The 13,417-nt window shown below is 36.7% G+C and overlaps 1 protein-coding gene across 1 annotated transcript in view; it reads left to right on the top strand.

The window, feature by feature from the left end:
- The first annotated feature begins 1,860 nt into the window (after window positions 1–1,860).
- The window catches only part of LOC149256349 (cysteine-rich receptor-like protein kinase 44), a 34,102-nt gene continuing 22,545 nt past the window's right edge, over window positions 1,861–13,417 (top strand). Inside the window, exons 1-4 of the mRNA XM_089455331.1 lie at window positions 1,861–1,893; window positions 2,411–2,473; window positions 2,626–2,715; window positions 2,822–3,035. Of these exons, the coding sequence (XP_089311457.1) occupies window positions 1,861–1,893; window positions 2,411–2,473; window positions 2,626–2,715; window positions 2,822–3,035 (400 nt within the window). The remainder of the gene's footprint in view (window positions 1,894–2,410; window positions 2,474–2,625; window positions 2,716–2,821; window positions 3,036–13,417) is intronic.

The following is a 13,417-nucleotide window of genomic DNA, read 5'->3' as shown; positions in this document are numbered from 1 at the left end:
TTTTTATACACAATAAAGAACCTTTTGGAGTCTTTCTAGAGTTAGTGGCTTCTCCAGGAAGCTATCCAGCTCCGTCGAATTCTAAAAAAAGCTAGATACAGTATTAATGGCGGTGGTTGGAATTACTATCCAACATTAAATAAAGTTGAAATGCTGCAATATAATTATTAGAAATAAAAAAATAAGCTTACAATTCCACCATTACACCTTATAACCTTACAGCATGCTTACAATAAATTATAAGCTAATAATAATTAATTTTACGACTGAAAATTTCACTCACTAATAGGGAAGGTTCTCATGAGAAAGACAATGGATAAAAAGGGATCAACCTTGCTTCCAAAGGTACACATATACAATAAAATCTTATTGATGATAGAGATGAATAAAAAATCCTTTTAAAAATTAAAACTTTTAAGAACAAAGTGAATAATTTATGAAATATATATGATTGTGAAATTAGAAAATAGCATTTCTCTAATTTTTCTCTGTATTATTTCTAACCAATTGATCAAAAATACTGAAAAGAAAAAATAAGTGATACAACTGAAAAAAAAAATGGTAAAGAGAAATAGTTGCTGCAACTAAAAAGTCAACTTCTATGTGTAACCATTCATTAGAACTGAAATCATTTATTAAAATTTTTGTTACTTTTAAAATTCCTAAAAACATTTCGTACCTCAAACTCCAAGCCTGCTTCAGCTGGCCTCTTCCTTGTAATTATCCTTTGGAATTCGCGAATTCCCATTGTAATTATAAATGTTCTCACGAACTAAATAAAACGCTAAGACATCGCGCTGACGTGATTGTCACGAATACAGAATCCTATCAAAAGCACAACCTCTACCATGCAAGAGTCTCATGCTTTGAATTTTGTTAATGGCGGAACCGCCACACTTTTCGCCGTTTGAATTCCTTTTCATAGTCAGGCCCCTCTTTGGGAAACCTGTAAAATCCGGGTTAGGAAAATGAATAAAGTAGGTTAATGTTGCAACAAGTCATCAAATCAGACACAGGGAAACCCGTAAAATAGGGTTAGGAAAATGAATAAAGTAGGCTAACATTGCAACAACTCATCAAATCAGAGGGTCGAGGAATTGCATTTGGTTGGAATTTGGGTGAAATAATTTTAACAAATTTGTGTTTAAATTATATGTTTAATGGTAGAAATTGATTCATCACTATCTAAAATTTAGTGTTTAAATCATATTTTTATTATAGAAATAGATTCCCACCATCACAAACTTTGGAACAACCTTGGCTAAAAGCGTAAAAACAGGGTTAGTATAAATGAATAAATTATGCTAAAACGTTGCAACGAAAAGTGAATATATATGACATTGCGAAAAATGAATAAATTACGCTGCAACATTGCAACGTCGCATCAAATTAGTAAGTATCGAGAAGAGGCGCTTGCCCTATCCGATGTGAAGATGAAAATATTAATGGGCTGCATGTTACTTTTCCTCACTGTATGGACGCCTCTGCATCTCTTAGGAGCTGAAATCACTCCAAAATATATACATGGTGACGATTTCCATCGTAATCTGAACCTGGTTTTGGAATCATTGATGGGGAACACTTCGACCAGTGGATTCAGTACTCATGCTAACGATAAAACAAGTATAGTACTGTTTACGGGTTTTTCCAGTGCAGGCCATATTTCAATCCCTCCGATTGCAAATCGCAGGCATTTGCAGCTAAAAAAGGCATTCTTCAGAAATGCCAAAGCACTTCTGGATTCATTTCTATAGACGGTTGCATCTTACGTTACGACAATCATAATTTTCACAACGATTATAATGAGAGTAGCAAGTGTGTTAAAACCTGTAGCCCTACTGTAGGCCTATCGTAAGCGCTATGCCAGAACAATTCGGAAATACTACCGAGGAGGTACTCTGAAAACTTATCGACAAAACTGTGCAGAGTCACACACATTGGGTTACAGACAAATTCGAAACCAGTTATCCGGGTCTGCCAGAAATCTACAGCATAGCCCACTGTTGGGATTTGTCCCAAACGAACTGTCGATCCATACCGGTCGATTGATTATATTCGGTACCCGTCGGTCGACCATATCCAGTGCGGGATGCGAATCTGGAGTCATTAGAGCAAGCTACTTAAGTATGAACTGCGTTTTGCATTAAGAGGTCTTTAGGTTTTTCAATGCTTCCTTCATCCCATTGCGGCCCGCGCCACCGCCCGGTGAAAGTTATCCGGTATCCGGTATCCGGTATCTTCTGTCACATGTAGTTTACAACGATAAGGGATATAGGTGTTTCGTTCATATTCTGCAATAAAACATAGCCACTTTACTAAAGCTACCTGTGAAAATTTGCAGGAGGCAAAATGTTTAAGGTGCATCGGATTTCTTTCAGTGTAGTAGACGTTATGCTTGGATTAATTGCAGCCACAGGCCTTTGGATGTGGAATTGTCATCGCAAACCTGGGGATCGCATTTCTAGAGGCAGAGGTCCTGAATTTGATAAGTCATTCGTGTGTGCTTCATAAACATGTATCATGTGAACTGTTACATCGATTTCTTTAACAAAAAATAATTAGATTCAATCTAAATGTTTTCGCAGGTGGAGGAGGAGAAATTAACTTATCCCCATATATTGCTAACCCGGAACTTATAATCAACTACGACATGCTGCGTCAAATTTTAATGAGGAAAACATGCTTGGCCAGGGAGGTTTTGGATCCGTCTTTAAGGTAAGCGCTTAGTATTATTGTTTTCTGTCGAATTAGATTTTTGGTACCCGCAGCTTCCATAATGAATAGAAATAATTTTAAAGTTTATTGAATTGCTGTAGGGTAGGGGGTTCTACCTGATGGAATAGAGGTAGCAATTAAACGGTTGAATATAGTTTCAAGTCAAGGAGACACTGAATTTCTCAATGAAGCAAATCTTATCAGTAGTGTTCAGCGCAGGAATCTAGTGAAGTTGCTTGGTTGGTCCGTGAAAAGCTCAGAAAGGCTACTAGTTTACGAATACCTCCAGAACAGCAGTCTTAACAAGATTCTATTCGGTAGTTTCTCTCTCTTTAACTACCTAGTCGCTGCATAGATCCTTGACCTGTTCGAGTTTGACAATGTAGCTTGCTAAAATTTTTGTTTGCTGTCATGCAATGAACGCAGATAGAACGAAACGCCATTTGCTTGCCTGTTGGAACTGCACGTGGGCTGGCCTATCTTCACGAGGAATCTGAGATTCGGATCATGCACATAAATATTCAAGCAAGCAATATTTTACTTGCCAATAAATACAGATCCAAAATAGCAGACTTTGGTTTAGCCAAACTCTTTGGAGAAGATCAGAGCCACGTTAGCACCAAGATTGCTGGAACTTTGTAAGAATTCTCTTCTGATTTCAATATCTTGATGTCCCCAACTTTATAACTTTATTAATAAATTACAGGATATGAACCCATTACAATTCACATCTGTGAGGAATCATCATATAATTTTAAGAAGGTTAAGATATCTGGATTTCATTGTGCAGTGGTTACATGGCGCCTGAATACGACTTCACAGAGAAAGTAGATGTATTTAGTTTTGGAGTAGTTGTTCTTGAGATTATCAACGGAAGAAAGACTCTGGAGTGACGACGAGGACCAGATGTAGCCATGGTGATCGTTATTTTTTATCAAATAAATTTTATCGTGATATTCTTTAAAGTTTCAAATGATAGCACTCAATTACTTAAATAAATATAAAAAATACACTAAATGGATCAATCAGCAAACAGAGGGAAATTACCTCATCCGATAAGCACCGATCACCAGAGATGAAACCCAGTATTTCAATGAATAACAGAGAATGATGGCCAGATGTACGATTACGGTTACTTTATTGCTTTGCCCAAACCTTAGATTGAGGGACCAAGTACTCTCGTGAAAATGAGCACCCTCCCAAAAACTGAAGAAAAAGTAGATCTGTCCGTGTTAGGAACCAGGACAGCCCATCCCAGTCACCATGTGTAAGTCCCTATAAGTTTGGCCACTAGAGATACCTCAGATCACATACACCACCGGGGGTGACATAGTCGTAGACAGCACGCTGTGTGGGCAGGATACCTGAGTCCTTGACTCAGTTCTGAAATCCTCGAAGGGACCCCAATACACGGAATTCCCAAACGATTTGTAAGATAAAGCAGGCTACCTTCAATTACAGTCCAATGTTGTCTCGTATTTCGCTCCACTTTCACTGGAGTGGTCCCTGTAGTATGAGTGCAGAAGGAATTTTTTGCTCGTTAACAACACTAGTTTGGTTTTTGACCTTGGGTAGTTTACTCACATGCTTATCCCAAGATCCTAGCCTAGCTAATGTTGGTTTTCTCAAAAGAGTAACTCATTGATTTTAATGTAAATTTTATGTGTACTTGATTATTTTCTTCGGTAGGGGTGTTGACGTATGAAATATGGTAAGACTCTTGACTCAATAAATCATGCAGAAACAATGCATTGAAAAAATAAATTTCAAAAAAAAATTGTTTTTAAGAGAGAAAAACCAAAACTTTTTCTTAAAAATAAATTTCTAGGACACCAATTTTGCTGACATAATATAGTTAAAGATCTTATTTCAGCCCATGAGAAGATTTTCCATCCCTTTTGGTCCGTAGATACTACTGAAAATCAAAACAAAGGGAGACTAACGCTTTGTAACAGTGGCTACAAAGAGTTAGTAGGCCCACTAACACTCCCTGTACACAGGAACATTGCTTTATAAAGCTCTGTGTAGCCTGGTAACTTGCATTAGTGTGGGAAATCTATCAAAAAGAGGGTTTCCAAGATTAGTTTCTGAGATGAATGTATACTAGTAGGATGCAGCAAGATATTTGGTTGATCAGAAAAAGGATTGCTGAAGAATAGGTAGCTCTTGGAAGGAAGAGAGAACAGATAAGAGTCTGGGTAAATCGGGAACTAGATGTATAGTCCCCAGCGGAGTCACCAATTCTGCTATAGGGTAAAATTCATGGTGTATGGAGAATGAAAACTACCCTCAAAGGCCTTCCCAGGACCTTCGACAGACTGTAAGATTATCTACAGAAGCTACCAAGTTATACACATGTTCATCTATCAATATCAATTAACAAAGTATGGAAAGAGGATTACCTCAAGTCTCCTTCTAGATTTGTTTGGAGATCTCAATGCAACCAAGAAGAACTCCTTCAAAGTTTGCTCCAAATCAATTCCTGCACAAAGGAAAGGCAAACACAATCACCGGATACAACCTTAAAAACTAATATATGAATGCACAATGAACATCTATTTGCATACAACTAAACTACTCATCTAAACAAGTATCGAATGAACAACTTAATGAACAAGGTTACCGACGCCATGGAGTAGGGAACACAACTGCAGTTCTGTATTAATAACGGAAGAGTGATTACAACCATCTGTTGTATTAGTCTTCCTTTGCCCCTTCCACTTCTCTCTCTCTCTCTCTCTTCTAGCTCACTTCTTCAAATATGTGACAATTCACAACAACTTAGTAAGTTATCCTTTCAAATGCGCTGACCCCTTTCACAATGACCCTCTCACTGCTTATGTAGCAATTGAGTTAGGGTTTCCAAGCTCCTCATAGAGTTCATTAGGGCAAAATAAATGAACCTGCCATGTTTTCCATCTCTTTCCCATTTGCCTTCTTTTTCAGATTGGGATTTCCCCAAATAGTTTGATTTTTGGGAATTTCCTTGCTTTTCTTGAGCAAATTTAGGGACAAATATCTAAATATTTGTGAGCAGATTCATTGGTTTGACCCACTAAACTTCCCTTAGTTTCACTAACGCTGCCCCTAGTCTAACAACTTGAGTTAGTAGGGTCACTAACGCACCCTTAGGCTTGGTAACATGCTTTATAAAGCAGGTTTTCAATGTGCAACCAGCATTAGTGTGGAGTCAAGGCTTGCAATTGTGGTATTTGCTTTAGTCAAGCTATCCTTCACCTCTGAGTTGATGAGGAGGTAATTTTTTTGTATAACATGGCCCCTGTGTGAAATAGATATCCTCTGATCCAGGAGAACCAAGTATTGTGTTGCACTATTAATTTCCTTTCTCTGGGCGTCAGATGTTTGGGTAGTTTTCCCACTGCTAAGTAATTCACCACACCTGCATACCATAGTGTTTTTATGGCCACAACAAACAAGTTTTCATCTGGGAACTGGTCTTCTACCACCATTGCATCGTCTATTCTTGGCACTCGGGAGAGGAAATCTACCACAAGGTTTTCCCTTCCTCATCGATCCTTTATAGTTATGTCAAATTCCTGCAAAATTAGTAACCAACATGTCACTCTTCCATTCGTAATGGGTTTATTAACTAAATATTTGATAGCAGAGTGGTCAGTATACATAAATACAAGGTATCCAGTTATATAGTGTTTGAATTTATTAATAGCATAAATAACAACTAGAAACTCTTTCTTTGATACTATGTAATTCAACTCAGCAAGTGTTAAGTTTTTGCTAATGTAATATATACTATACGGTTTCTTGTCTTCTTCTAGGCCAAGAACTGCTCCAATGGCTGAATCTGATGCGTCTGATGAAATTTGGAATGGTATATCCCAATTCGGGCCTCGTAATACTAGTGTCATTGATAGTAGCCGTTTCAAATATGTAACGGCAATGTCACATTTGTCAATCCAAATAAAATCAATATTTCTTGTTAAGGCATATAATGGTGCAACAATCTATGAGAAGATATTTATAAATCTACGATAATATCCTGCAAATCCCAGAAAGCTACGTACCTCTGTTTGAGTGCAAGGAGTAGCTAATAAGAAGATTACCCGTATTTTTGCTAGATCTACCTGAATTCCAGTCGCTGAAATGGAATAACCTAGGATTAGGCCCTCTGTCATCATCATATGGCACTTCTCATGGCTTAAGCATAGACTAGTAGCAATACACCACTCTAGGACTTTCTCCAATGTCTGTAATTCATGTTCGAAGTCATCTCCATAGGGTGTGAAATCATCCATGTACACTTCTAATCCTTCATTTATCAAGTCTGCAAAAATACTCAGTATGGCTCTTCGAATGTAGCAGGTGTGTTGCACAATCCAAAAGGTAATACCCTGTAAGCAAATGTTCCCCACGAGCAGGTAAAAGTACTTTTATCCTAGCCTTTAGGAGCAATCTGAATTTGGTTGTAGCCACTGAAGCCATCCAGGAAAGAGAATAATTTCATTCCTGCCAGTGTATCTAAGACCTAATCGATGAATGGAACGGGAAAATGGTCTTTTTGCATTGCCTTATTGAGTTCTCTGTAGTCAACGCATATCCGCCATTTCCCATTCTTTTTCGGGACCACTACTAATGGAGAAACCCATTTACTGTCAGATATAGGATAGATAAAATTCACATCTAAAGGCTTATTTGGGTGTGGTTCTTTATGTTGCAGATTTGTATCCTCGTCTAGAGCGATTACGGATCCAAATCTCAACTTGAGTTCATTCCACTCTCTCAACTTAGCTTCAGGGTCCAGACCCTTAATGATTTGTACTGATTGGATTGATCTGTTGTTGGGATTTGGGTTGCATTGGGTTGGGTTGAGCTAGGAGTTGCGGTCGTATATTAGATTGAGGATTCTGCTACAACATGTAAGGTTTTGGTAAAGTTGGTTGACACAGAGGAATTGTCCCCATAGGTTGGTTCGTGGATCTTTGCCAATTTGATTGCTAGTTCTGGTTTTGTGAGGTGGAAAGGGACCATTGAGATGAATAGGGATTTTTCTGCCAGAATGGTGGAGGGTAAGAGGGATTTTGCCAATTATTGTTTGGATTTGACTGGTTGGGCCATGGTGGCATAGAAAATGTTTGAGGTGGCCAAGTAGAAAAAGGTGGTTGGTTCTACCATGACGCCCCAGAATATTGTTGAGAATTATATTGCGAGGGAGGAAAGAACTAAGATGGATCGGTAGGCATACCTATCTAACGTGCTTTCCATTGATGACGCTAGTTCAGTAGATATACTGGTTCCACTTCTTCTTCCGCTTCCTTGATTTAATCCTGGGAGCGATGGGAAACTTTTCGTGGCATGCTCCTTAGTGCATATGGCACATGTTTATATCATATCTAGTGGGCACTATTTATGATTGTGTTTCTTTCTACAACGGGGACATAAAATAGCCAGGTTCTGTTCTTATTCGTCCTGCTTTCCTTTAGCTTGCATGATATCCAATTGTGTCATCAAGGTCCCCAGGATATCAGTCTTGAAATCTTCAAATAGATTGTTGATTTCGACTCTTGTAATTCTTCCTCTTGAGGCTTTGCTATCTCTAGTGATCGCATCAAATCTGGCTAGTTTCAGCCTTGTATTGCCCTTGCAGCACCTGATGCACAAGTTTAAAATATTGTCATAATTGTCTTGATAAATATCGCCCTTACCCATTATATTCAGTTGTTCTACCCATTGGTCTTTCATACATTTAATCATTGTGGTTTTTAGAACATTTTCAGGAAGATTTGCATGAGGAGATATTTGCAGATTATATTGGAAATGCTCCACATATTCTTCCAAAGTCTCTTTAGGCTTAGCTACCATTTGAAAGATTTCATTTTTTGTTCTCTAGTTCGGCAATAATCTTCGTAATTTTTAAGGAAGAATGTTTTCATCTGTTCCCATTCATGGATGGTACCTCCACCATGTCCCATAAACCAATGTAGGGCTGGTCCCTTCGGAGTAGAGGGGAACAGTTTTAGCTTCTCGGGGTCGGTGGTGTAATCATAAATCCTACAGAGGACATCGAATTCGAAAAGGAATTCATTAGAGTCTTTTGAAGTTACCCATGAAAGGTAGGAATATTCTGTAATGGGATAGCTTTCATGGGGGCATTGACAGTTGTGTCCATAATAGGGTATTGTAATGTAGAGGTTTGGGGTTGTCGCTCATTATTTGCCATTTGTTAGAAAAATATGCCCATATTCTTCAGGGATCTCTGGAGCTGGAGAGTTGTTCCTATGATGTCCAGAAGAGGTTGGAATGATTCTAACAGTGATACCTCGATCCATAACATTGGGTGTCCTATGTTCATTCACTACTTCAAGAGATCTAGGTTCTGATGTTTTAATTTCAGGATTACCTGTTTCTCTTTCTCCTTCACGGAGGTTGCAAGAATTCCCTTCTTGTGAAGGGCGTGGTTGTGAATTTTCAATATCTTGAAAACTATGTTCAAACCCTTCAGTCTTATTGTGAATCTCAACGTTAGCTACAGATGGTGATCATGTGGCCTGAAGGGAAACAATAGGATGTCTGGTAGCAACAGTTCGGGGTCCTACTAATGACTGAGTCTCAGCTTTTCTTATGATTTCGTCAATAAAAGTTGATCGTCCAAGGGTCACCGGTCCCTTAGATTTTTCAAGTTTGGGGAGAGGAATTATATCTTTTTTCTGGTCTTTTCTTCTCAGTAATTCATACAAAAATACAAACGTTCATTTCTACTTTAAATTCCTACATAATTCTGCTGGAAAGTGGGTGAAGGAGTGAACATTTTACTCGTTCGTTATGCAGGTTCTTACCTTCCGCTTTTAATACCCAATTCTCTCTCAATAGACATACATCACTCTTTATAAAATGGCAACACTTTCCCCATTAATGGCGCCAAAATGTTGGCTGCTAAAAGGTGTCTTTTGAAACTCCTAATTGCCTCACATTAATTATCAACCTGGGTAAGTATTTTTATTCCATGAGTGTACACAATATGTGCAAGTTATAATTCCAGAGAGTATTGCATCAAAATAAGTTCTTAAATTCAATACACGAGTAAAAGGATGCAATCATACATCTCAAGCTTGTAACTTTAAGGGAAATAATTCATCTGAGCATCATGACTCAATCTCAAACAAAACCATAATTCAATCTTAATCAACCAATTTGAATGATAATCAATCTAGAGCACCGTAGCATTAACTGAGCTCATTCAGCTGGCTTTAAACTACTAGATAGAAGGAAAGCATTTAATCAATAATTCTCTATTCTTTAACTAACCAAAAATGATTCTTCAACTGATAACTAATTCAATCCATGATATGAATTAAATAAAACCAACCTGGATTTCGCATTAATGAAATGAATACCAGAAATCCGAATTAAAGAAAATAAATCAACCGCAAAGCTGTAAAGTAGAATAAACTTGCAGGAAATAGAAAAAGCATAAAACAAGTAACAGTAGTAAGATCCACCAGAGACCAGGCCCTAGCCACCAGCAAATACTCCTTAGCTACTTCACAATATCCGAATGAATAGCAACGCACGTTAAGTATTAATCATCAAAGTCACTTTCGATTACGATACAATCTTATTCTTCAGAATCATGCTACTGTAAATTAAAATTATAATTGAAGTAAAAGACGAGAGACCCCTCTTCATTTTTCCCTTTTATAGTCAAAACGGAAAAGATAAATGTGATCCCTTGGGATCAGGAGATCCCAAGGGATTCATAACTAAATGCTATCTTCAGACAATTCTTTCATTTTGCGCTGATCTTCTTGATTCATTCCTTGGTTCGACCGCACATGACGTATCTCATTTCCCTTGATTAGCTTTTGTTGTTCCAACTTTGGAACAACAGCTGTTCCATCTGCTGTTTTTCTACATAAAAAGTAATGAGAGTTAGTTTGGTCGGTCAAATCGTATCAAGAGCAGTTTCATTCATTCCTTATCAAAATCCTATCAATATGTTATTATATCATGGCACAAAATGGATAAGAAAGGAGGAAAAAGACAGTGATCAAGAGTAAATACATACCTATTGCAAGGCTCAAGACTTTGCTATCTTATGTCCAGGAAATGTTAATAAAATTGAGGCATGTTAGAGAAATTTTGTGCAGTGATCATTCACATTTTTTAACCAATGTTTTTTATTTAAGAGGGGATGTGTGAACACAATTTTCACTTTTAGATTATTGATCGAGAATGTACTATTTGGATCCCTAAGTGATCATTGAAGAATAGTTTGGTATTTATTTTATTTTATTTTGATAAATTTTGTATTATTATTTTTCTATGTATGTAATGCATGAAATGTTAAGTTAAGAAAAATAAGTCTATTTTAATATTAGAAATCAAGTCAAGTGTGAGTTTGCATGAATTAGTTGGCAAGAGAAAATTCAAGTTTACATAAAGTTTGCATGATTCCATATTTAATAAGTTTCATGTTTATATAAGTGTGGTTGGGTCATTGTAATGAGAAGAAAGAAGAAAGATCATAGATGAGCTATAACTCGATAGATTTATATGGGAGAATCAATTTTTTGTTTAATAGAGTAATTGAGAAGCATATCATGTGTTTTCGTGTATATTTTGTGCTTTTCTCTGCCATTCCTTCAAATTGGTATCAAAGAGATGTCAAATCTACTTTCTTAAATAAATTTCTGGAAGAGGAAATCTATGTGTATCAACCTCTAGGTTATGAAGTTGAACATGACGAAGACAAAGTTTACTAATTCAAGAAATCGCTCTATGACTCAAACAAGATCCAAGAGCCTGGCATAGCAGAATGGACAATTATATGACTAGGAATGAATTCTCTATCAACTGATGAATTTAGTGAAATTGAAATTCTTAATGAGCACATGCATGCTCAGATATCCCTCCATAGAGCAAAAGAAAATTTTGTTGATATTAACTTTGATGAAGAACAATTGAATAGTGATGAATGTTTGCACATTATGCAATAGATTGATCTCATTGATTTTTTGTTATTTGGTGAGAGAAGTCTACTTGTATCTAGAAGCCAAGTGGAATAAGACATGTTTGTAGCAACAAAGGTTGTTAAAGAAATGGGAAATGAAGATTATGATGCAATGACATAGGAAGAGAAGGAAAAGGAAAAGAAGAAAGAAGAACAGGAAAAATCTCTCATTGTAGAGCATAATGAAGATGTTTCTAACATTGACTTTGAGTGTGCAGTTTAACAAGATAACAATATAGTTACAATTGTAACTAAAAGAGAAGATGAAGAGAAATATGCAAGAAAGGACATGGAAGTTTTTGAAGACAAAGAATAAATAATTGAAACAACCTTTTAACAGTGGAGTCAAGAAGAGATCAAATTCAACTATAAAGAAACATGGCAAAAGAAAGATCAAGAATATAAAGTGCAAGAAGAAAAGAAAGGTTCACAAGTTGAAGATAAAGAGTTGTGTCAGCAACCCATGTGTGAAGAAATATTTGACGAGTAAGTTGTAGAAGATAGACTCAAAAATCTTAAATTGAAATAACAACAATGAAGGACTATGGATCTCAAACCAAGAAAGCACAGTTGAGAATGAAACATCCTCGAGGGCATATTATTTCGAAGGAACAAGAAATAAAATCCAACATTGTAAAAAAAAATTGAGTCATTGTAAGCCTAGCTGAGACTTAGATCAACATACATGTTTAAGTTATGTTTAGTAACGATTAAGTTAAGGTTGAGCCATATGGTTGTAATTAAGGGGGAGTGTTAGAAATAGTAATTACTCCCATATGCATGCAATTCATGAAGAGTTAAGAAAATAAAGTCAAGTCTAATATTAGAAGTCAAGTCTAGTGTGAGTTTCCATGGTTCCATATTTAGTAAGTTTGGTCTTCATATACCTATGGTTGGGTCATTGTTATTAGAAGCAACAATAAAGAAGAGAGACAAGTTTCATCTCAGTGGATGAATATGAGAGAATCAAGTTTGTGTTTAATACAGTAATTGAGTAGTAGCTTATGCATTTTTGTGTGTATATTTTGTGCTTTCCTCCTCTACCTTTCCTGCATTACCTTCGGGGGGAGGTGGGAGCAAGAGGGGATCTTCTTAGCCCCAAAAAAATAATTGTGGTTCAATTTTCTTGGGGTCTCGGCCATATCACAAATAACCAAATGGAGTATCTTACTCTATATAAAGGAATGGAAATTTCTTTGAAAATAAATGTTATAAATCTACTAGCCTTCAGCAATTCAAAAATTATAATTCCATAGGTGGTTCAGGCTAGAAATAAGTTAGATTATGACCTCCCTCCCACTCTTCAAGTGGTTTTTCTCCTTGTCTCTCAGCTCGAGAATGTTGAATTTTTCCATGTTTATAGACATTTGAATTCTTTGGCTGATGAATTAGCAAAAAAAGGCTCAATGATGGAATAACGACGACTACAGTTAAATCAAGGAATGTTCAAAATCTCTCATATCCTTTATTCATCAAAACATATGTATTTCTATTCAAATTTTATAGCATATGGAAATATGCTCCAAGAAGAGAATGGAAATGGCTTTTGTTGTGATACTCTTCTTGCAAGAAACCAAAATGGTCGTCTTAGAAAATCGATCAGTGACCATAAACACATAGTCAATAGCATTCTTGGTAGAAGGAAGGCTAGCCAACCTATATGGATTCCCAAGGGTAGATAGGAGTAGGCAGAGGGGTGTACAAGAATTTATTCTT

The sequence above is a fragment of the Pinus tabuliformis genome, chromosome 7 (genome assembly GCF_031772625.1).
Source record: "Pinus tabuliformis cultivar Carrire ecotype Pingquan chromosome 7, CPIR1, whole genome shotgun sequence".
NCBI classification, from domain to species: Eukaryota; Viridiplantae; Streptophyta; class Pinopsida; order Pinales; family Pinaceae; genus Pinus; species Pinus tabuliformis.
The sequence above is the reverse complement of the archived record's forward strand: the minus strand, read 5'-3'. Positions and strand labels throughout refer to the sequence as shown.